The sequence below is a fragment of the Oncorhynchus mykiss genome, chromosome 25 (genome assembly GCF_057628025.1).
Source record: "Oncorhynchus mykiss isolate SJ-2025 chromosome 25, ASM5762802v1, whole genome shotgun sequence".
NCBI lineage: Eukaryota > Metazoa > Chordata > Actinopteri > Salmoniformes > Salmonidae > Oncorhynchus > Oncorhynchus mykiss.
The window spans coordinates 19,816,849-19,841,535 of NC_143046.1; the positions used below are offsets into that span (position 1 = coordinate 19,816,849).

Here is a 24,687-nt window from a genome sequence, read left to right on the forward strand (position 1 = left end):
TATCACACAAAGCTTCATTTTACGCCCTCTATGAAAGGCTCATTTGTTCCAAATGGTTTGCATAAAATCTGAAAGCATGCCTCAGAATGGGATTCGCACAATCAGAGAGGGCGTACAAACAGATAGATTCCTGTGTAAGTGATGCACTTTTATTTTTTCTATTGTCAGAAGCAACACTAGGCACCTGCAAGCTGTATCTTAGTAAAAAAGGGATATAGATAAACCAACAATGTGAGTTCAGTCAACACAGTATAATTAGATATTTACATACAGGAATATTTATACATTCAAAGAAAAGAGAGCATTCCCTAAGTCACATCTGTTATGTTTTTATATGCTTATATTTCTGCCAACAATTAAAGCAGACCTTTTTCTCCTTTCCTTGTTAGTGATATAAGAGTTCACACTATTTTACCTCATATAATATGCACATTAATGGTAAGGTTACATAAATACACTGTACATATGGTATTCTAGAGGATTAAGTTTTACATTCAAGTGTAATTGTCAGATTAGATTAGGGCTTTATGTTGTGGCTCAGATCACCTGAAGATATGTTGCTTTGAAGTCACTTCCTAGAGCATTTTTTGCATTGCATTTGTAAATTCCTGAGTTCATAAGCACTGGGTCTTGTATGACCAAGCTGCCCTCAACCGTCATGTGAATTCCTCCCTGTGCCGTGAAACGGTTGTTGGGAACAAGTGTGGTTCTTCCAGGTAGAGTCCATGTTATCTCAGGCTTTGGTATGCCTGCAGCGATGCAGTTAAGTGTTACTGATGAACCTCTGTGGACTCTAGTGATGGAAGGGGGTGCGTTTGTGATACTTGGAGGATACACCATAACTGCAACTGGGTATGACAACGCAGATGACCCAAATGTGTTGGTGGCCTTGCAGACGTAGGTTCCCCTGTCAAATGTGGCGACCTCTTTGAGTTGAAGTGTGCCGTTTGATAAAAATGTAATTCTCCCAATAACCTGGGGCTTGTCCAGGACCAGGCCATTTGGTAGGGTCCATGTGATTGAGGCCTGTGGCCAGCCATCCACAGAGCACGGCAGGTTCAGAATTTGGCCAAACGTGATCTTCATGATCCCTGTTGTGCCTCGAATCACAGGCTTTCTTCCTGGTTCTAGAGCGTATCGCTTCTCTGCAGTCCCAGCCACGTTTTTCGCCAGACAACGGTAAACCCCTTTGTCAGCTGTCACTGGCTGGTCGATGCGCAACGTCCCGTTTCCTCTATAGTGAGTGAAGTGTTGATGTCTAGTGCCTGGCATCAGCGCTGTGCCATTTGGCAGGATCCAAACAAACTCTGGGTTTGGCTTACCGCGGGCAGGACACTCCAGAGTGACATCACTTCCATCTTGTTTTATTGGTAAAATCTCAATGTTCGGCATGGCGAAGCTTGGCTTCTCTGCTATGGATGCCACTTCAAGCTCAATTGCCAGGCTTGCTTCTCCCAAGTGATTTTTGGCCAAACACACATACTGACCCTCGTCTGTCTTCCTCACTCCACGTAGCTCTAGACTCCCATTCTTGTGGACTTGGAAGCGTCCTCCCAGGTAAGGTGTTGGCAGAGAGAGGCCGTAGGGTGCGGCCCAGGAAACGCGTGGCTCAGGCTTGCCCTCCGCTCTGCAGTCAAGCAGTGTTGTCTGATAAGATACTGCCAACACTTTCATACTGCTTCTTCCACCTTGTTCATTGATGTGTGGCTCTCTTGGTTCTACTTGTATCTTAATGTTCTTGATGTCATCCCCAGCAGAACTCCTTGCCACACAAGCATACTTCCCTTGGTCGGCCAAAGTCACCTTCTTTATCACCAAAGTCCCATCATCTAAGGTTTGGTATTTGGTTGAAGAGGATGTGATGACGTCATTGCTTGGGGAGAGCCACACAATGGTTGGTGGAGGCTCCCCAGTCGCCTGACACGTCATATAGGCAGACTCTCCTAGTCGGGCCGTGAGCAACAGCTGAGCCTTGGATGTGATTCGGGGGAAGTCAGGGCCTACTTTGATGCTCACCTTCATCTCATCCTCCCCCAGTTCATTCTTAGCATGGCATGTATAGTCCCCCTCATCCTTCTTTCCCATCTGCTGCAGCAACAGTGTTCCATTCCCGAAGATGACATAGCGGCGAGAACGGGTGCCGCTGTCGTCCGACTGTAGGGCGTTGTTGATCATGGTTCCATCAGGGAGGCTCCAGGACACCTCTGGGTCAGGGAGGCCTGAGGCAACACAGTCCACCTGGAAGTTCTCCCCGGAGGTCACCCTCTTCTGAGCTGTGGCCAGATGTTCGATCTTAGGTGGCATCATGAGCACCTGCACCTGGAACAGCTCCATGTCCTCACCGTTGGGCCTCTGGAACATACACAGGTAGCTACCTCCGTCTTTTTCAGTCAGCTGCAGGATCCGTAAGGTCCCATTGGAGAACACGGTGACAGGTCTCTCAGGGCTGATTATGAAAGAAATAGACACACAATATTAATGTTTTTAACAAGGGTTGGAACCGGTTCAGAGTACAGAACCGAAAACCAGAAAATAACAATTACTTGAAGAAAAGAACCCGAACCGAAAACGAAAGTGATCTATACTGTTCCGGAACAGAACTGTCATTTTAGTTAATAACATTAATAACATTATTTTATGTTACGGGCAATTTTCCAGTCCCACAAAAATCGCAACGAAGTGCTTCAAGGCAAGCTTCCTCCATCCTCTCTCCTAATCATAACCATTTCTGTTGCATCTCACACCCCACACTGTGACTGGCAGCACAGTGTGTGTGTTTGTCTGTCATTATGATTAAACCATGCTGTTATGACAAAATGCAATTTGCTCTTAATGACTTCACTATACAGATTAAACCACTTACCCACTACAAAGCAAACTCCTCTATCCTCCCTGATTGGTGAAGTAATGTAAGGTCGAGCTAAATGTAAAAACAACATATATATATATATATATATACAGTGGGGCAAAAAAGTATTTAGTCAGCCACCAATTGTGCAAGTTCTCCCACTTAATAAGATGAGAGAGGCCTGTAATTTTCATCATAGGTACACTTCAACTATGACAGACAAAATTAGGAAAAAAATCCAGAAAATCACATTGTAGGATTTTTTATGAATTTATTTGCAAATGATGGTGGAAAATAAGTATTTGGTCACCTACAAACAAGCAAGATGTCTGGCTCTCACAGACCTGTAACTTCTTCTTTAAGAGGCTCCTCTGTCCTCCACTCGTTACCTGTATTAATGGCACCTGTTTGAACTTGTTATCAGTATAAAAGACACCTGTCCACAACCTCAAACAGTCACACTCCAAACTCCACTATGGCCAAGACCAAAGAGCTGTCAAAGGACACCAGAAACAAAATTGTAGACCTGCACCAGGCTGGGAAGACTGAATCTGCTACAGGTAAGCAGCTTGGTTTGAAGAAATCAACTGTGGGAGCAATTATTAGGAAATGGTAGACATACAAGACCACTGATAATCTCCCTCGATCTGGGGCTCCACGCAAGATCTCACCCCGTGGGGTCAAAATGATCAGAAGAACGGTGAGCAAAAATCCCAGAACCACACGGGGGGACCTAGTGAATGACCTGCAGAGAGCTGGGACCAAAGTAACAAAGCCTTCCATCAGTAACACACTACGCCGCCAGGGACTGTACCTATGATGAAAATTACAGGCCTCTCTCATCTTTTTAAGTGGGAGAAATTGCACAATTGGTGGCTGACTAAATACTTTTTTGCCCCACTGTATGTGTGTGTATATATATATATATATATATATATATATATATATATATATATATATATATATACAGTGCCTTGCGAAAGTATTCGCCCCCCTTGAACTTTGCGACCTTTTGCCACATTTCAGGCTTCAAACATAAAGATATAAAACTGTATTTTTTTGTGAAGAATCAACAACAAGTGAGACACAATCATGAAGTGGAACGACATTTATTGGATATTTCAAACTTTTTTAACAAATCAAAAACTGAAAAATTGGGCGTGCAAAATTATTCAGCCCCTTTACTTTCAGTGCAGCAAACTCTCTCCAGAAGTTCAGTGAGGATCTCTGAATGATCCAATGTTGACCTAAATGACTAATGATGATAAATACAATCCACCTGTGTGTAATCAAGTCTCCGTATAAATGCACCTGCACTGTGATAGTCTCAGAGGTCCGTTAAAAGCGCAGAGAGCATCATGAAGAACAAGGAACACACCAGGCAGGTCCGAGATACTGTTGTGAAGAAGTTTAAAGCCGGATTTGGATACAAAAAGATTTCCCAAGCTTTAAACATCCCAAAGAGCACTGTGCAAGCGATAATATTGAAATGGAAGGAGTATCAGACCACTGCAAATCTACCAAGACCTGGCCGTCTCTCTAAACTTTCAGCTCATACAAGGAGAAGACTGATCAGAGATGCAGCCAAGAGGCCCATGATCACTCTGGATGAACTGCAGAGATCTACAGCTGAGGTGGGAGACTCTGTCCATAGGACAACAATCAGTCGTATATTGCACAAATCTGGCCTTTATGGAAGAGTGGCAAGAAGAAAGCCATTTCTTAAAGATATCCATAATAAGTGTCATTTAAAGTTTGCCACAAGCCACCTTGGAGACACACCAAACATGTGGAAGAAGGTGCTCTGGTCAGATGAAACCAAAATTGAACTTTTTGGCAACAATGCAAAACGTTATGTTTGGCGTAAAAGCATCACAGCTGAACACACCATCCCCACTGTCAAACATGGTGGTGGCAGCATCATGGTTTGGGCCTGCTTTTCTTCAGCAGGGACAGGGAAGATGGTTAAAATTGATGGGAAGATGGATGGAGCCAAATACAGGACCATTCTGGAAGAACCTGATGGAGTCTGCAAAAGACCTGAGACTGGGACGGAGATTTGTCTTCCAACAAGACAATGATCCAAAACATAAAGCAAAATCTACAATGGAATGGTTAAAAAATAAACATATTCAGGTGTTAGAATGGCCAAGTCAAAGTCCAGACCTGAATCCAATCGAGCTGTTTTGCAAGGAGGCATGGGAAAAAAATTCAGTCTCTCGATGTGCAAAACTGATAGAGACATACCCCAAGCGACTTACAGCTGTAATCGCAGCAAAAGGTGGCGCTACAAAGTATTAACTTAAGGGGGCTGAATAATTTTGCAAGCCCAATTTTTCAGTTTTTGATTTGTTACAAAAGTTTGAAATATCCAATAAATGTCGTTCCACTTCATGATTGTGTCCCACTTGTTGTTGATTCTTCACAAAAAAATACAGTTTTATATCTTTATGTTTGAAGCCTGAAATGTGGCAAAAGGTCGCAAAGTTCAAGGGGGCCGAATACTTTCGCAAGGCACTGTATATATGCTCTCCCTTGGCAGTTTAATATATATATATATATATCAGAGGTTTGAAAAAGAACAAAAAGGAATGATATGAGCCGGTACTTTTTGGGGGTTCTAACCGGTTCAGAACTTTATTTTGCTGCTCAGAACAGTGGAACATAACAAAAAACAATTATGCTTCTGTTCAGAACGAAACAATTAGAAAATAATTTTGGTTCCAACCCCTGGTTTTTAATCAGAAATACAATATGATTTAAGTGACATTGAGAACATTTTAAAATGTATTATGATGTAAGATACATTCTAATCAAATTATGTGCAATAATTTACAACATTTAGTTACGCTGGATTTTCAATTACAGTGTAATTACATAATGTAACTGCACAATAGATGCTTTGTATTTGTACAACGGTGCTTCTCCCATTTCCTGCTTCTCTTGTCTCACTGAATTCTGTGCCACTAGTGTCCCACTGTTTGGGAACCATGTTGAGCAAGAATTAATTGGGTGTACTCGACAGACGCCCTGCAAATTGACCGTAAGGATATTTTTACACTGAAAAAAATGACGTTTTTTTAAAGGTTCTTCCTCAACTCTTAATGTTCCTTAGAGAACTCTTGCCCGATAAAGAACCTTTGAGTTCAGTGTGGGGTTCTTGACATGGCATCTACAGTATTTAGAATTCTAAAAGGTTATTTAGATGGAAGCATGTCCATTTAATAGCACACAGAAAATTGGCCAGTGTTAACTAGTGTTGATATTTCAGTGTAACATTTCTAGTATTGATTCAAGAGTTAAATTAACAATCAGTGGTGTAAAAGAACACACGTGTTGGTGTTAATAACAGAGTTGAACCAAAACCACGCCTATCATTACCATATTTCCCAGCATGCTCTATTGCAGGTTGATTTTTGGTTTATATCTATGTTTTTGCATGTTTCTTGATTGTTTTTTTTTTCATGTGCAATATTATTCTACTCAAATATAAATACATTTTTTTCTAAACTAATCAAATCGGTTACTTGGACTTATTGAACCCATTATTAAAATGGTTGTTCCAGTTTAGATGTTGGCTATCCCCACTCTGGGAGGCTTCCAATAGGAATTACACATCACTTTGCAAGCCAGAATAATGTGACTGCTATGCCTGATATGGCCTGTAAACTATGAAAGGCCATTGTATTAGAGTAAAACGGGCCTAAAAATGAGGCTTTATGAAATATGTATTGTATTGTTTTAAATCATTGAATTTGAATGATAACACATTCACTTTGGATCTCACTTGGTGAAGGCCACAGGCCTGAAAATGAATGAATGCAGCAACCTTCTCTTTCACTATCAAGCACAGTCATGGGTGGTACTGGTAACTAAAATTCACTCAAAAGGCACCCTGGGCAATATGAAAATAATGCTCAACACCTTATTTGCATAAAATAAGGTGCTGAGTGTGTGTAATTCTTCAAAGAACCATCCCATTTAAGGTTCTTCAGAGAACCTAAAATGGTTCTCCTATGGCATTGCTCTGGAGAACCTTATTTTTTATTTTTTAAGAATGTAGTCTCTGACAGTGGGACCCATCAGGGTTTCTGACCCTGAGATCACAGGCTGGTTGACCTTGGTCAGGCTCCAGCAGATAGCTTGTTTTGAATTACACTAATTGTGTTTGAAAAAAATAATTGTGTTTGATTAAACCTCCCTGAAATTGAGGGCTGTAATAGAGTTGAGAAGTTATTTATAAGGTCACTGGAGGGAAAGCGATTAGAATGATAGTACAGATAATTTAGCTTAATGAATAATTACAGCTATTCTTCAGATCTCTGATACCTAATCAATATCAGCACAGTGTATTATTATTATAGGAAAACTCCTATATAGGTTTGATTACTAGCATGGTGGAGTTACCTGTAGCGATGTTCCAGCAATGTTTTGGATGGTAGCTGCCACAGAGTGCCACGGGGAGTGCCAGTGGACTCTGGACAGTGCAGGTACACAGTGGAGCCATACATGGCTGTGACTCGGTGCTGTTGGGAGGGGTGGTGTGACAGTCGCAGGCTGGGGACCTCCTGCCTGGCCTTCAGGTACAGAACTCTCCTGGCCGCGCCCACTGCGTTGGTCACAGAGCACTCATACCTCCCCGAGTCTTCCGGAGAGATGTTCTTGATGTACAGCGTCCCATTGGGGAAGACAAACAGTCTCCTGCCGAGGATCTGGGAGGGTTTGACATGTACCCCTGCAGGGAGGGTCCACTTTAGCACGGGCGCAGGCTCTCCCTTGGCAGTGCAGTGGACATACACACTTCTCCCTTCCTGGATGACGATGCTCTCCGAGGCCTCCTCATTGATGGTGGGCGGTAGCGCTGCCACGTGGATGTGAAAAGTCACTGTGTCAGCCCCGGCTGCATTGCTAGCGATACACCTATAGTCGCCTTTACTGGAGAAGTTAGCTGATTGGATCCTCAGGGTGCCGTTAGCCAGCAGAGAGGCTGACCTGTCAAGAGCTCCCACATCACGCACAAAGGTCCTGTCTGGAAGAATCCAGGAGATCTGAGCCTGGGGCTTGCCAGAGGCTACACAGTCTAAGCTTATAGCCTTCCCCAAATACACTGGGACCTCTCTGGAGTGGGGACCTATGATTTTGGGAGGCTGGGTCAGCACAGCCAGGGTAATGACCATTCTGTCCGAGCCAAATGTGTTCTGTGCCGTGCAGAGGTACTGGCCTCTGTCCTGTAGCTGAATGTTTTTAATCACAAAGGTGCCGTTCTTTACAACTTCAAATCTCTGTCCGTGTTTTGTGTTTGCTTGGACGGTAGCACCTGTTGTTGAAAAGAGAGAGAAGCACATTATTGGTACTCTGGATTAGGCTTGCGTCCTAATGTTAATGCAGTGAATTATTTTGGAGTTTTTGTCAAGGGTCTCTCTGTCAAATATTACAGCATGAGTTGAGCACAATCAGGTGGTGCCATTGTGTTAATATATTATACAAATGTCTTTATTTTATTTTTTATTTCACCTTTATTTTACCAGGTAGGCTAGCTGAGAACAAGTTCTCATTTACAACTGCGATCTGGCCAAGATGAAGCAAAGCAGTGCGACACAAACAACAACACAGAGTTACACATGGAGTAAACAAACATACAGTCAATAACACAATAGAAAAAGTATATTTACAGTGTGTGCCAATGAGGTAGGATAAGGGAGGTAAGACAATAAATAGGCCATAGTGGCGAAATAATTACAATATAGCAATTAAACACTGGAGTGATAGATGTGCAGAAGATGAATGTGCAAGTAGAGATACTGGGGTGCAAAGGAGCAAAAATTGTTTTTTTAAATAACAGTATGTGGATGAGGTAGTTGGATGGGCTATTTACAGATGGGCTATGTACAGGTGCAGTGATCCTTGAGCTGCTCTGACAGCTGGTGCTTGAAGTTAGTGAGGGAGATTTGAGTCTCCAGCTTCAGTGATTTTTGCAGTTAGTTCCAGTCATTGGCAGCAGAGAACTGTAAGGAAAGGCGGCCAAATGAGGAATTGGCTTTGGGGTTGACCAGTGAAATATACCTGCTAGAGTGCGTGCTATGGGTGGGTGCTGTTATGGTGACCAATGAGCTGAGATAAGGTGGGGTTTTACCTAGCAAAGACTTATCCTTACCTGGAACCAGTGTGTTTGGCGACGAATATGAAGCGAGGGCCAGCCAACGAGAGCATACAGGTCGCAGTGGTGGGTTGTATATGGGGCTTTGGTGACAAAACGGATGGCACTGTGATAGATTGCATCCAATTTGCTGAGTAAAGTGTTGGAGGCTATTTTGTAAATGACATTGCCGAAGACAAGGATCGGTAGGATGGTCTGTTTTACAAGGGTATGTTTGGCAGCATGAGTGAAGGATGCTTTGTTTGCGAAATAGGAAGTCGATTCTAGATTTAATTTTGGATTGGAGATGCTTAATGTGAGTCTGGAGGGAGAGTTTACAGTCTAACCAGATACCTATGTATTTGTAGTTGTTCACATATTCTAAGTCAGAACTGTCCAGAGTAGTGATGCTGGACGGGTGAGCAGGTGCTGGAGGTGATCGGTTGAAGAGTATGCATTTAGTTTTACTTGCATTTAAGAGCAGTTGGAGGCCACGGAACGAGAGTTGTATGGCATTGAAGCTCGTCTGGATATTAGTTAACACAGTGTCCAAAGGGGGGCCAGAAGAATACAGAATAGTGTTGTCTGCGTAGAGGTGGATCAGAGAATCAGCAAGAGCGACATCATTGATGTACACAGAGAAGAGAGTCGGCCCGAAGATTGAACCCTGTGGCACCCCCATAGAGACTGCCAGAGGTCCGGACAACAGGCCCTCCGATTTGACACACTGAACTCTGTCTGACAAGTAATTGGTGAACCAGGCGAGGCAGTCATTTGAGAAACCACGGCTGTTGAGTCTGCTGATAAGAATGTGAAGATTGACAGAGTCGAAAGCCTTGGCCAGCTCGATGAATACAGATGCACAGTATTGTCTCTTATCAACGGCGGTTATGATATCGTTTAGGACCTTGAGCATGGCTGAGGTGCACCCATGACCAGCTCGGAAACCAGATTGCATAGCGGAGAAGGTACGTTGGGATTCGAAATGGTCGGTGATCTGTTTGTTAACTTGGCTTTCGAAGACCTTAGAAAGGCAGGGTAGGATAGATGTAGGTCTGTCTAATCCTTTGCAGCCTCAATTAGCCTATGCATATATTATTTCTGCTGCTCCTTGAATGTTAACAAGCTTGTAAAATATAGTATTTCTGTTGGATATTATTCTTTACGATGGTAAGCTCACAAGAGCCTGAAGTCAAAATATTTATGTCTTGCATTACAGAGAGACTATACTGTAATTCCCTGCAGAGAGGCAATAATTGTTTCTACCCTACAAAGTCTTTCACAATAAAAGTGTTTAAATACCTGTGGAGACTTTAGTCCAGGAGAGCGCTGGCTGTGGGTCTCCTGATGCTTCACAGGGCAGCAGCACATCACCCTCAGCCAGGGCAGACACACTGACTGTGTTCACAGAGCTGATCCTAGGCTTCACCCCTCTACCCATCAAGTTGGGGAATGGCAGGGCCGTGCTCAGCCTCCTCTGGCCCCAGTGGCTGTAGTGCCAGCGGCTGCCGTACAGGACACTGGCTGTGGAGTAGGGCCTGTTGGTGGGCACGGGGAGGGAGGTGGTGGGGGGCACAGGCCAGTACTTGTATGACTGAGTGGGAGGCTGGTAGTGAGGTCTAGGTGTAGGGTGACTGATCTTGGGCTTAGTTGTCACTCTCTTCCCTAGCTGTGAAATACGGTCCAGCTGAGCCTGTCTGTATCTGTTTCTGAGCTTGGAGAGCATTAAGAGGTCCTGCTGTCGGGTCCTGCTGGCTGGGCCTGGGCTCCTGTGGGGTGGGTGGGAGGTCAGCGGGGCTGCCATGCCACTGCCCGGTGAAGCAGAGATGAACGCTGTGGGCCTGACAGTCTCAGCTGTGATTTCTGGTCGATTGGTGACCCCAACGCCCCGGCCCCCTGGGTGGGGGAAAAGCATGGGCCTCTCTGTAAAGAAAGGATGTGGCCCTGAACCATGAACTGAGGGCCACACTTGTAAGCGGCTATAAGGCCAATAGGGGGTGGGAGCGCGGGGTGGAGGGGTGGTTTGAACTCTCATTTGGACATTCTGTTGGTGGATCCAGGGGTGGATGGGGAGACTGGGACTGTCAGGTTTCATTTGAGAGTGATCCTCCTCCTTTTTATATGAGTTTCTGTGTGTGTTCCTCAGAAAATCCTCCCGAGCAACACTGCCTTTTGCAACGGTTCTCAAATGTGTTTGTGTCTTATCTTGTGATTTTTTAGGAGTTGGATTTAGAAAATGTACTTTTGTTAAAGGGGTTTCTGGCTTTGCAGCACCTTTATCTAAAACATCAAGTTTAGTCAGTACGGGTGTTGCCATAGCAACCGTATCATGTGACAAATTAGGCTTTAAATGAATGTTATAATTAATATGAGTGTGCTTTGTTGTTGTTGTTATCTTTGGGGATGTTTGCCTGTTTTGGGTAGTCTGTCTAATAACATCCTGTTTTTTTAAGTTCTCCCATGTCCTCTCCTGTCCAGGCACCTCAGTTGGAGGAGGTAGATTTTCTGCTGAGGTGATTGTCTCTGGTGTAGGCACATGCTCTCTGTTTGAAAGGTTAACTATACTAAGGTCTTTCATCTCTGGTGTTAATGATTTTATGGGAATGCTATCTGATTTGTCTGTAGCAGTGTTGGGATTAATGATCGGATCAACAGGCTCATTGTCATCATGTGTTGAAATAGTGGGTATGTGTTCTGTAATATTGTCCTCCATTTTAGAATTGTCGTTTTGCGATGCAGTAGATTCTTGTTTTTCCACTCTTGTTGCGGGGTGATGGAGTGTCGCCTGTGGTTTGTGTGATGAGGGGAGGGAGGGTTTCTGAGGTCGAACCCGTCTCTGTGGGGGTCTGCCCCGTCTGTAAGGGGGTCTTCGTCTGTTTGTCCAAATAGGATTGTTCTTCTGGTTCACTCTCTCTCTCTCCCTCCCCACATGCTTGTCTTCTAGATGCATTGGTTGTGTGACGGATTGAGGAGCTTCTGTAACAGACAGATTTATGACCGAGTCTGAATCTGGGTTTGGACCTCCTTTACCTCTACCACGGTTCACAAGTAATGCTTTCCCTCTTGGGGCCTGTGTCACATGTTTTCTAGGTGGAGGACGTAAAGGTTCAGGTTGCTTTTCGGAAAAGTCCAATTCACCTTCTGTTTCTGTGTGGCTCTTGGTGGGCTTTTTAGTTGTGGTTGTTCTGGTAGTTGAAGGAGGAGCAGTTGTTGTTGTTGTGGTCGTGGTTGTTGTAGTTTTTCTCATGGTAGTGGTAGTAGGAGTAGTAGTGGAAGTAGGAGTAGTAGTGGGTTTAGGAGTAGTAGTGGTAGTAGTAGTGTGTTTAGGAGTAGCAGTGGTAGTAGTGGGTTTAGGAGTAGTAGTGGTAGTAGTAGTAGTAGTAGTAGTGGGTTTAGGAGTAGTAGTGGTAGTAGTAGTAGTAGTAGTAGTAGTAGTGGGTTTAGGAGTAGTAGTAGTCGTGGGTTTAGTAGAAGTAGTGGGTTTAGGAGTAGTAGTGGTAGTAGTAGTAGTAGTGGGTTTAGGAGTAGTAGTAGTGGTTTTGGCTGTCATTGTCGTTGCTGTTTTTGTTGTTGGTGTAGTTGGTGGTGGTCTTGTAGGCGGTAGTGTCGGAGGTTTAGCATTAGCTTTGGCTAGGATCTCAGCCCAGCGGTTGGGGTCGAGCTCCTTGACAGACTTATTAGGTTTCCTCTTGTTATCCTTGATCCTCTTCCCTTTCATACCAGGGCGTAAAAACCCTCCAGGGTACCTCTGTTGTCCACCCACCCTCTTAGGAGACTGTGTAGCATGGGGGCCTTTTATCTCCTGGAACCCTGACCCCTCACCTTCATCCTCCTTACTCCCAAACAAAGGTGATTCTCCCCTGGCTGTTTCAACACCAGGTGATTCTTTCTCGACCTCTTCTTTTGCATCCGAGTCTTTCTCCCCTGTGACGACCACGAGATGAGCCAACATGTCTACTCCATAGAGGTTAGCAGCCAAACAGCTGTACTCCCCAGCGTCCTCATGAGTTGTCTTTTTGATCACCAGGGATCCATTTTGATTGACGTAGACCCTCCCCTTTGGTTGCGACGGTTGTAGGATCTGATTTTTAGGGAGGTACCAGCGTGTCTCGCTAGGCTGTGCTGAGTTCACATAGCAGGGGAGTGAGAGGGACTCCCCGCTCTCCACTTCCATCTTCTTCCCATTTAGAGTGTTCGGACTGAGCAGGCGTTCTTTCACTGTCAACCTCACAGGCACCATGTCCACATCAGTCTCTGTGCGGACTAGACAGTGATACAGCCCAGAGTCAGACACACTAGCATTTCCAATGACCAGTCTGCCTCCCTCAGACACCAGCCGGGAATTAGATTCTTCCAGGATAGATAGATCTGGGAGCATCCACTCCACAGACTGTGACCCTGAACTGATAACTGTACACCCCAGACTGACCTCTGAACCCTCCAGCACAGATTGAACTCTCCCAGGGCTTCCTCTCTTTATTAGGGCCCAGGAGGAAGTCACATCCTCCTGCTCTCCCCTACCACTGACGTGCTTGGAGATGAATGTGGTAAAGTCCAGCACCAGTTTTTTCGTTGTGGTTTGCCGTCTGTTCAGCTGCAGGGTGACCCTTGGTTGGAGGAGCCACGTCGGTTCAGCCATTAAGTGTCCTTTGAGATCTGTAAAGTAAGGGGATTCCTCGTTGTGTCCCTGGGAGTACTGAAACGTGACTCTGCTGGTGTTCTCCCTCCTCATCCCCCTCTCCAAGAGAGCAGGGCTCTCGTAGTAGTAGGCCACCAGCCTCCAGAGGTTCTGCAGAGCGTCCCGGTCGATCTCACACTCCAGCAGGCTGACCAGGCTCACGTTGACCGCCACCTCCCCAGACGTCCGCAGGTTCTCCCATGTCACGGAGGAGCTCTCGCTGGGCCGCCGGACATCGCAGGCCACGTGTGCTTTGTTCCCGTGGTTGTCGGTCAGGACGAATGTGAGGTGGCCCAGGGGACGTTCCAGGTCCCTGGTGTAGGGCAGGTCAGGCTCTGAGTCCGCATCGTCCCAGCCGGGGCTGTCCCACTGCTTCAGATCGGACACCAGAGTGGGCCGCTCACAGACCAGCTGGCCAGCAGACAGTCCCAGGACCTGGCTGCCATTTAAGGACTGAGGTGAGGAGCAGACAGCACAGCTCTCACCAGAGGCAGCGTCCCGCTCCTTCTTACACTTAATCACTCCTGACAGAGAGAGACAGAGAGACAGAGAGACAGACAGACAGGCAGACAAAGAGAGAGAGTGAGAGTGCGAGAGAAAGAGAAAGAAAGAAAGAAAGGACGAAGAGGTGAGGGTGTCAGAATTGTCATTTTTCAGTTTGTTTACCTTAAAGTTGGTTCAGAGAAAGTTACAGATTACTGCACGCTAATTAGAGCATTGTTTAGTGATCGAGTCATGCAACTATTTATAAATATTAGCAGTCCAACTGGGTCAGAGGAAACAGCACATAAACACTCACATTGATGTATTATACACATGGGCCCAATCATTGTTGTGAAGTGAATGACAAATATGTATGTGTTGGAGTGTATGGCAGACACTGGAGAAATATACAGCACAAACAACTAAAGAGAGAGGGAGAGGGAGAGGTGGGAGAGAGAGAGAGGGCAGAGAGACAGATAGACAGGAGAGAGAGAGAGATCAGAGAGACAAAGAGAAAGAGAGAGAGACAGGAGAGAGAGATAGGGCAGAGAGACAGAAAGAGAGAGATGGGAGAGAGAGATAGGGCAGAGAGACAGAAAGACAAAGAGAGAGAGACATGAGAGCGAGAGAGGGCAGAGAGACTGCAAGAGAAAGAGAGAGAGACATGAGAGAGAGAGAGGGCAGAGAGACAGAAAGAGAGAGACAGGAGAGAGAGAGGGCAGAGAGACAGAAAGAGAGAGAGGGCAAAGACAGAAAGAGAGAGATGGGAGAGAGAGATAGGGCAGGGAGACAGAAAGAGAAAGAGAGAGATGGGAGAGAGAGAGGGCAGAGAGACAGAAAGAAGAAGAGAGAGATGGGAGAGAGAGATAGGGCAGAGAGACAGAAAGAGAGAGAGAGAGACATGAGAGAGAGGGCAGAGAGACAGAAAGAGAGAGAGAGGGCAAAGACAGAAAGAGAGAGACAGATAGATGGGAGAGAGAGAGAGAGAGGTCAGAGAGACAAAGAGATAGATAGAGACATGAGAGAGAGAGGGCAGAGAGACAGATAGAGAGAGAGAGGGCAAAGACAGAAAGAGAGAGACAGATAGACGGGAGAGAGAGAGAGAGGTCAGAGAGACAAAGAGATAGATAGAGACTGGAAAGAGAGAGAGAGAGAGAGAGAGAGAGAGAGAGAGAGAGAGAGAGAGAGGCCTCACCCTCATGTTTGTTGTTCCACTCTAGCAGCCACTGGAGATGGCAGTCACAGGTCCAAGGGTTGCCATGCAGGGAGAGCAGCTCCAGTTTGCTGAGGGGCATCAGGGTCCCAGGCTGGAGGTAGTGCAGCTGGTTGTCCGACAGGTGGAGGTGACGCAGCCCAGAGCTCCAGAAGTTCCCCAGAAGAGAAAGGGTGATGAAGCTGTGTGGGTGGAGGTCCCTCAGCTTGTTGCCCTCTAGCTGTAGGAGTTTTAATGATGTTAGCCCACTGAAGGTGTACGGCTCGATGAAGTCTATGTTGTTGCGGTCCAGGTGGAGTCGCACCAGGCTGACCAAGCCCTCAAACATACCAGGGGTGATGGCCTCCAGCTTGTTGTAGCTCAGCTTCAGAATCTGGCAAGAAGTAGAAATTGGTTAAAAAAATGTTACATTTAAATGTTTTACAATATGGTTGCCTGTAGACAAGTGACTGAATATTTAATAGTGAGACACAATCCCCTGACTGTTATGCATCTATGTAGGTTATCCTTCTTGTCTTGAATGAGACGACAGACTCCCCTTGGTGCCAGCCTGTCTGTCGGGGGAACTCACCTGCAGAGAGCGCAGGCTGTAAAATGCTCCTGGAGACACGGTCGTGATATCATTCCCATGGAGCATAAGCATCTCCAGCTGGCGGAGTTGTGTGAACTCTGACCCCCCCACGGCCTGGAGGCTGTTATAGCTACACAGAGAGACATCGAGAGGGAGGGACAACATGAGAATGTTGCAGGAGCTGCCTGCCTGTGTGAAATATAAACAAGTAAAGAGCCAATAATCCTGAGAAATCCTCAAAGACATGGAACAGATCAAGCAATCCTTTGGCAGGGAAAGTTGTTTAAAATATGTTACACCAGTGTGAGCCATTCCAACCCCCCACATGTACCGTAGATTGTTGGGTGCAAGTACAGGGCGTTCTTTAAAAACTATTATATATCAGTTCAATTCCCATAACCCAGAGCACCCCATAGTTTCTTGTAAATAGGCTTCTATGTTATACTGGGCTGTCAAATAAAGTGTAACCAGAACATGTTGGCCTATTATATTGGATATTATTAAGATAGAGGACCCGACAGTCTGCTTACACTGAACAAAAATAGAAACACAACATGTAAAGTGTTGGTCCCATCTCTCATGAGCTGAAATAATAAATATTTCTCACAAATTTTGTGCACAAATTTGTTTACATCCCTGTTAGTGAGTATTTCTCCATTGCCAAGCTAATCCATCCACCTGACATGTGTGGCATATCAAGGAGCTGATTGAACAGCATGATCATTAAAAGGGTACCTGCTGTCTCGCCCTCCGAATGCTCGGCTATGAAAAGCCACCTGACATTTAGTCCTGAGGTACTGACCTGTTCGCACCCTCTACAAACACTGTGGTTATTATTTGACCCTGCTGGTCATCTACGAACGTTTGAACATCTTGAAGAACAATCTGGCCTTAATGGCCATGTACTCTTATAATCCCCACACGGCACAACCAGAAGAGGACTGACCACCCCGCAGAGCTTGGTTCATCTCTAGGTTTCTTCCTTTCTAGGGAGTTTTTCCTAGCCACGGTGCTTCTACATATGCATTGCGGTCCACGAAAGTACGTCCACAAAGTGAACATTTTTGTATGGAGGTCAATGAGAGAGTGTTGACTTTTGTTAACACATTGTTAATTTGCTACGTGAGGCATATTTGATAGAATAGAAGTTTCATCATGGTTAGGCTGTTATGTTTTTATTTAACTAGGCAAGTTAGTTAAGAACAAATTCTTATTTACAATGACGGCCTACCCGGGCTAAACCCAGACGATTCTGGGCCAATTGTGCACCGCCCTATGTGCCTCCCAATCACGGCCAGATGTGATGCAGCCTGGATTCAAACTAGGTACTGCAGTGACACCTCTTGCATTGAGATGCGGTGTCTTAGACCACTAAACCACTCGGGAGCAATGGCTATGAACGTATTGCTATAAGTGGACTCACGTGACATTTCGGCAACTTTGAAAAAACAACTTTATATTGGAGTTGTGCTTGTTGTCAGAGATGGAGGACTCATCATGGATATTATCTGTTTTGGCAAAATGGCTTCCACCATTTTAAAGTAGTCACCTGGGTGGGGATTCATCTGAGTTGGGAGCAAACAGCCAATGAAGAAGAAGAAAAATGGACTACTTTAACATGGACACTATAATGTTCACACACATTATACTGCGCCCTCTTATTGCTTAAAATTGTCCTACCTGATTTTGCTGCCTCCCTCCCGCCTTCCATCTTTCAGGACATGCATTACCATTGTTAGAGCGGTCACTTGACCGTCTTGACAATATAATAGACAATCCTTGGGAAGGTATACACTTGTTTCCCCGTGGACCGGTTTGTACATTAAACATTCTCCATTCATGCTACAAAGGCGCAGATATCCTCCTTAACTCTATTTAATGGCATGCTCTCTGGACAGACGAGTCAAACATATAACCTTTGGCCTCAATTAGAAATGTTATGTTTGTCGAAAACCAAACACTGAGTTCAAACAGAAGAACCTCATCCCAAACGTCAAGAATGGTGGTGGGAGTGTGATAGTTTGGGGATGCTTTGCTGCCTCTGGACCTGGACCTATCAATGACACAACCATGAATTCTGCATTGTATCAGAACATTCTAGAAGAGAATGTCAGGCTATCCGTTCTTGTGCTGAAGCTGAACCGAAAGTTAATCATGCAGCAAGACAATGTTCCTATCCTGACACGCAGATCTACCAAAGAATGGCTGCAGAAGAAGAAATTCCGCATTTTAGAATGGCCTAGACAAAGTCCGTACCGAAACCCCATGGGAATGTTGTGGCAGCACCTGACGCCAGCTGTCCATACAAGGAAACCAGAACATGACATTTTGACATCACATGACTATAGCTCACAACCTTGTCACACTCCAGAACATGACATGTTGACATCGTCACACGATGAAAGCACTCCAGAACATGACATTTTGACATCATATCATTAAATATAACATTTCTACAGTATTTGGAATACAGGAGCAGTCTTACCCCAGGTTAACCCTCTCTGTGTCCTTGGGCAGGTTACGTGGGGCAGAGGTGAGGTGGCGGAAGGTGCAGTGTACCTCCTTGATGCCAGGGCAGCTGCAGCCTCTGGGGCATGGGGCACACAGGGCCAGCGGAGAGAGGAGCAGCACCAGCAATAACAGCACTGCCCTCAGTCTCAGCCAGGGAGCCAGGACAGTGACACCCTCAGCAGCCATGGCAGGTCTCTCACGCCATCATCCGACCTGGGACAACATGAAGACACAGGAGGGAAGGTTAGTGTGCTTCAGCAGTTTCACTTTGTAAATGGTATAGCTATTGTTATTGTGATTGAACAAATAAGTTGCAAACTCTAGAATACCTGTAATAGTGCAAATAAATCAAAATCTTCTTAAGTGGTAGTACAACATGCTAACATTACAAAAGCACAAAGGGCTGGAGTGGGATTAAACTGTTGAAAGTAGGCCTAGCTACAGTGTTTGGTTATATTCATTGCTCCATCTCTTGCTTTCGTAACGTTGTCCTTCACTCTTAGAAAAAAAGGGTTCCAAAAGGGTTCTTTGGCTGTCCCCATAGGAGCATCCTTTTTTGTCCCAGCCAGGTAGAATGGAACCCAAAAAGGTTCTACTTGAAACCAAAAGGGTTTCTTCAAAGGGTTCTCCTGTCGGGACATCTGAAGAACCCTTTAACGTTAAGAGTGTAAGAATTATGGGAATGAGTTTTAGAATATTGTTTTAGATGTTTCATATCCAAATGCATAGAGCTGCTGCTGAATTCATAGGGGAAAAAAACCCATAAGATTCTTCCTTAGAAAATGCAAAGCAATAAATACTTATTGCATGCCTGTGCTAGCAGGCCTACGCATTCAAGAGCTCAATTACAAAATCCCCCTTCAAAAGGTTGATGACAAGTACAGTACCTCCCAAACGGCAAAATATTCACCTTGAGGGCAAATAAAACAAGCTACAGTTTCTTGTGTTGTTGGTGCGTTGCCTTGTGTGGACCTTGGTGGTTAGAGGCTAAGCTGTTTGTCATGCCGTGTGTGCAGAGGGTCTATGAGGGAGACATGATTTATCATGTCTGTCGTTGGTATGATAATGACCCATGATGAGTGTGCCAATTTTGGACAGTTTCCTCCCTCCCTCCCCCTCTTCCTGTCCCACCACCTTTGCTGACTCCAGCTGCATGTTGAAATACCCATCTGAGTGAGAATAAAACACACTGACAGCCCAGGCCAGCCCCGCCTAAAGGGACCCTGTAACAGAGTGAAAATACACTCTGTCTGAGGATGACAGGAGTTTGTGTACGAGTAATACGACCATAATATAGTCTTCAATCTGACTCCATTATCATGTGAATGCTGTTGGTCCATAAGCGTATCCGATGGGTCTAGTCAAGGAAGCTAGCCTTGCATTACCACTCTGAATACTGTACACTGAGTTTACAAAACACCTGCTCTTTCTATGACCGACTGACCAGGTGAATCCAGGTGAAAGATCCCTTATTGATGTCACTTTTTAAATCCACTTCAATCAGTATAGATGAAGGGGAGGAGACTGGTTAAAGAAGGTTTTTTAAGTCTTGAGACAATTGAGACATGAATTGTGTATGTGCGCCATTCAGAGGGTGAATGGGCAAGACAAAAGATTTAAGTGCCTTTGAACGGGTTATGGTAGTAGGTGCCAAGCACACCGTTTTGGTCAAGAACTGCAACGCTGCTGGGTTATTCACGCTCACAGTTTTCCGTGTGTATCAAGAATGGTCCACCACTTAAAAGACATCCATACGACTTGACACCACTGTTGGAAGCATTGAAGTCAACATGGGGCCAGCATCCCTGTGTAACGCTTTCCACACCTTGTAGAGTCCATGCTTCGACAAATTAAGGCTGTTCTGTGAAGACGGTGAGGTACAACTCAATATTAGGAAGGTGCTCCTAATGTTTTATACACTCAGTAAGATACATGTGTCCAAGATAACCGTTATGCAATTATTAAGAAGCTGTGAGACAAAGAGCTAACACTGTTTCTTGCGACTAAAGTCAGCATTAAATGATTGAGTTAACCTCAGCTCAGAGCTGCACAGTTAAGAGGCCAAGCATATCTGCTATTTGTAGTGTGAATAACATTTATCATTAGACCATACATAAAATAATAATTCACAGAATAATACTCAGACATATGAGGACTACCTTTCATTTATTACAGTTATGCAATAAGAATACACTTATCAAATGGTTCCTACCAGAAGTCTTCGATGTCAAAAGATACTAAATATCTAAAAGTCTAAACGTATAAAACCCCACTATAGTGTAATGGAACCCTACACCAGGAGGTTTACAATGACTCCATGAAGAAAGTTTCCACCAGTCTTTTGTTCTCTGTGGGAATGTCCGTTGCTGGAGGAAGCCACGGATAAGGTATGTTTGACTCTTGTGATAGATGTCAGATGGTCAGCCATCCAGGCATGGCCATAAATCATGATGGAGTCATCACGCTGGGCCTCGGCGCCTGCAAGTCGCTAGACACATCTTCCTCACTGGCCTTCATCATCATCTCTTTATTTTTAGACTACAACCCAAAACACAGCACACACACATCACTGATGACAGGAATGAAAATAGAGAGAGATTTGTGGTTACAGCAGTCTATGCCAAATGTTTGCTAGTCGTAAAAGTTTGTTAGCTGTGCTTTTAAATCATTGTCAGTAGGTGATCAGGCAGGCTTTGCTGGGTATAAACCGTATTGTGTGAAAATGTACAAATGTATACCACAGTACTGAAAACACTCTCCAATCTTTGGTGCACACCTGATGACATGTCACGTACCACCAAAAGTTCATAACAAGTAACTGCCAGGCAGTTGGTCATTACATTGATGGGTTTAACACAACCCACAGCTACACACTAGAGCGGACTTTCTCTCCAGTCTTAAATCACCTGGCAGAGCTGAGGCACCACATGCCTGTAATGTATAATATATCTAATTCAGATCAAAATCACATGTGCTGTCTGGGAGTCAAAATAACACATATATGACACCCATATGTTTCCCATATATGACGTAATGTATGTTATGAAGAACCTTCACACTTTTTATTGAGATTTAAAGCAAATTGAAGATGCCATTTTAAATATTCAATTTTAGGGATATAATAAAATGAATCTCTCGGACTGTAAAATGTTGGACTAAAGCCCCTTTTCCACATGTCTGTCTTTACTCTGAATTGTGATGAAGCGCTTCACTATGAATTGCGGTTATGTATATCCTAACCACAGGTCAATCAGTCCAAAATGACAGGAACCATATAAAATAACATTAATGTATGTCTTGATTTAAGTGTTGAATTAGTTTCCAACTAGAATTGACTGTTTCTTATAGGTAAATACTGTGTGCTTAAATAGCCTGTATGTTGACAAATCAAAGATTCTTCAGGCAATTGCTCTTTTGATAACGTATGGTAAATGGATTCAGTCAGACTTGGCGTCAGTTGATTATTCACCTAAGAAAGGAATTTTGTGCATCAGCAATAAATTCTTGCACCAACAACAATGTGAACTTCACTATGTGGCAATATTCTTCAACTCTTGTCAAATACTGTATGTTGCTTACCTGGAAATTCCTCCAAGAAAAAGTCGGTTGACAGCAGTGTTCACAGTAGACAATAAGACACCAGTTCGGTAGAGGAGTGAGGTATCCAGTCTGTGTTTAGTCTTGTTGTGACGCTCTGAGGTAAACCAAGCAGCACTAGGTCTGTGTTAGGAGTGATGGAGGAGAGTTGGGTCTGTTTTGGAGAGGTGGGACCCTAGCTGAGTCTGCACTGGTCCACCCAGCCACACACATCTGGATTAGAGTTTAACTCTAACCCACTCCTCTCTTCCTGAGAGCCTGGCTATACAGGGGAGGAATGCTGTGCTCTGGCTCTGCCTTTGCTTCTCTCTCCTCCACCCCCTCTATTCTCTCTCTCTCTCTCCACCCTCCCCTCTCTTATTCTAACACTGTGATTATTTATATCCTTTGGCTTGTCTGGTTGGTTTTTACATAGAATATCATGAATGTAAAGATGATACATTTATAGTGTTTTGCATATTTTCAGATATATATTGAACAGGTTGGTATCAGCTATATTCACATATATACCCCCAAAGATAATCACATTGAAAGCAATGTTGTCAAATACTTTTGTGAATTTTCCAAATTGTGAGGTTGCAATATACCCCTCCCCCCACCCGAATATACACCCCCCACCCTCCCCACTCCAATATACACCCCCCCACCCATCCACCTCCCCATTGTAAATATGAGTCAGACAGGTATTATTGTCAGATTGGGCTCTGACATTCCTGTCCCCCTTCTTCCTTTCACCTCCTAAACATATCTTCTTCCCCATGTCTGTGATGACAGGCTTTGCAGTTTGCACCCATCATCCATCCACAGTACCCCCCCACCCCAACCATCCACAGTACCCCCCCCCCCCAACCATCCATCCCCAGTCCCTCCCATCATCCATCCACAGTACCCCCCCCCCCATCCATCCACAGTACACCCCCCCAACCATCCATCCCCAGTTTCTCCCATCATCCATCCACAGTAACCCCCCACCACCATTGAGTACCCCCCCCACCACCGTCCGTCCACAGTACCCCCCCACCATCCATCCACAGTACCCCCCCACCCCATCATCCATCCATAGTACCCCCCCTAACAGATTCTGTTCTGTTTTTTTTTCTGTATTCTGCTGTTGTTTCATTTTCTGTCTTTGCCCAGCAGTGTCGGGACAGGATGTGTCTGCTCATCATCAGGCTGACCATGTCTCTCAGCTGCATCTGGCAAATTAATTTGGCTCTCTTCACTTTTTACTGTTTCTCAGCGATAGTCAGACCTTGGAAAATGGTGGAAAGTGAAGAAATAGTAAACCACCCAATCACTCTGAATTTGCTAAATAGATTAGATATACAGGCCAATACCTTGTAGCTACAGTACATGTGTAGCAGAGGAAATAGGAAATCTGAACCATGGAAGCTGGCACAAAAGCCTCAATCACTCCTAAACAAAAGAGAGACAGTCCATTTCTAGACTGAAAGTTATTTTGGTCTTAGTGTATCATTAATTCATCCTCCTTTTCTCTACCAACACAGATAAAGCCATGCCTGCCCTCTGCTTGCGGTACTGTGAGGGTTGACAGGGGAACAATGCTATGAAAGAGATCATGCACAGGAGAGGTCTCACCTTACACGAGTGGGCTCATCTTGCATTCCCAGAACACTGCTGCCAGTACTCTGTCTCTCTGATATGCAGACAACCCACCATGGGCTCTGGTATTAATGCATGCACTCTCTGTTTCATCTTTACAATGGACTTAACACGTGTAAAACAACACGCTAAGGACAATTTGGGACTAAATAACTCACTCACTCACTCACTCACTCACTCACTTTCTCACTCACTCACTCACTCACTCACTCACTCACTCACTCCTCCAGGGACGGAGTTCCTTTAGATCTCTTAGGTCATTACCCCAGCTAGCCCAGAGCTAAGTGGCAGCAGCATACCAAATCAGGCCCCTCAGCTCTGCTCTTCACCAACTGGACCTGGCTGTCCTTTTGAGCGTGTAACTGCTATGTAATGCTGTGGTGGTGCTGTCCTGGACCAGGTCCATTTGAAGATCAAAGTATCATTGGGTGTTTGATCCAACTTGACTTGTACGTTAAGGGATCAGGTCTTGTTTTGCCTGTTGACCTAAAATCGATGGCAGATAGAACTACTACACCAGAAACCAACTTGCTCTAACCAACTTGCTCTAACCAACTTGCTCTAACCAACTTGTTCTAACCAACTTGCTCTAACCAACTTGTTCTAACCAACTTGCTCCATAAAGAGCTGGAGCAGTTCACCTCAGGCCTACATCATTAAAAAGGCATCATCAATCATTGACATTCAATTGAGCATTATGCACTCACACAATGAGACCACTCAATAATGGCTATGGTCTATGCGCACCCTGAAAGCACATTCTTAAGATTCCACTCCATCGTGGGAGATGGCGTGATCATGCATTCCACATCTCAATTCATAAAGATGCCAATGATATTTACTTGCAGTTTCACAGTGAGCCAGACCATCATTCTAATGATCTAAAAAAAAAATCAGGAGTGGAAATACTCTCCTCCATTTGCCAGGGTTGAACAGAACCCAGCAGTGTGATGCATGATAACCTTTTCACTTTGGGCTACAGTGCTACCACATCTCCAGCAGAGCTGAGTCGAGTATTTAATTACCA

At 44.7% G+C, this 24,687-nt stretch overlaps 1 protein-coding gene across 2 annotated transcripts; it reads right to left on the reverse strand.

The window, feature by feature from the left end:
* Window positions 1-123: 123 nt before the first annotated feature.
* Window positions 124-22,392, reverse strand: LOC110504397 (matrix-remodeling-associated protein 5). 2 transcript variants are annotated; one of them, XM_090220386.1, is made up of 8 exons: window positions 22,020-22,229; window positions 18,415-18,653; window positions 15,930-16,059; window positions 15,689-15,731; window positions 15,341-15,578; window positions 10,287-14,186; window positions 7,256-8,165; window positions 124-2,446 (listed from the first exon to the last, which is right to left on the reverse strand). In XM_090220386.1, exons 5-8 carry the CDS (start codon window positions 15,438-15,440, stop codon window positions 538-540), a joined length of 6,819 nt encoding a protein of 2,272 aa, XP_090076512.1. In that variant the 5' UTR covers window positions 15,441-15,578; window positions 15,689-15,731; window positions 15,930-16,059; window positions 18,415-18,653; window positions 22,020-22,229; the 3' UTR covers window positions 124-537. The 2 variants fall into 2 exon arrangements, with proteins under 2 accessions (XP_090076512.1, XP_090076511.1); XM_090220385.1 differs by having other exon boundaries at window positions 15,341-15,731; window positions 22,020-22,392.
* Window positions 22,393-24,687: the final 2,295 nt, after the last annotated feature.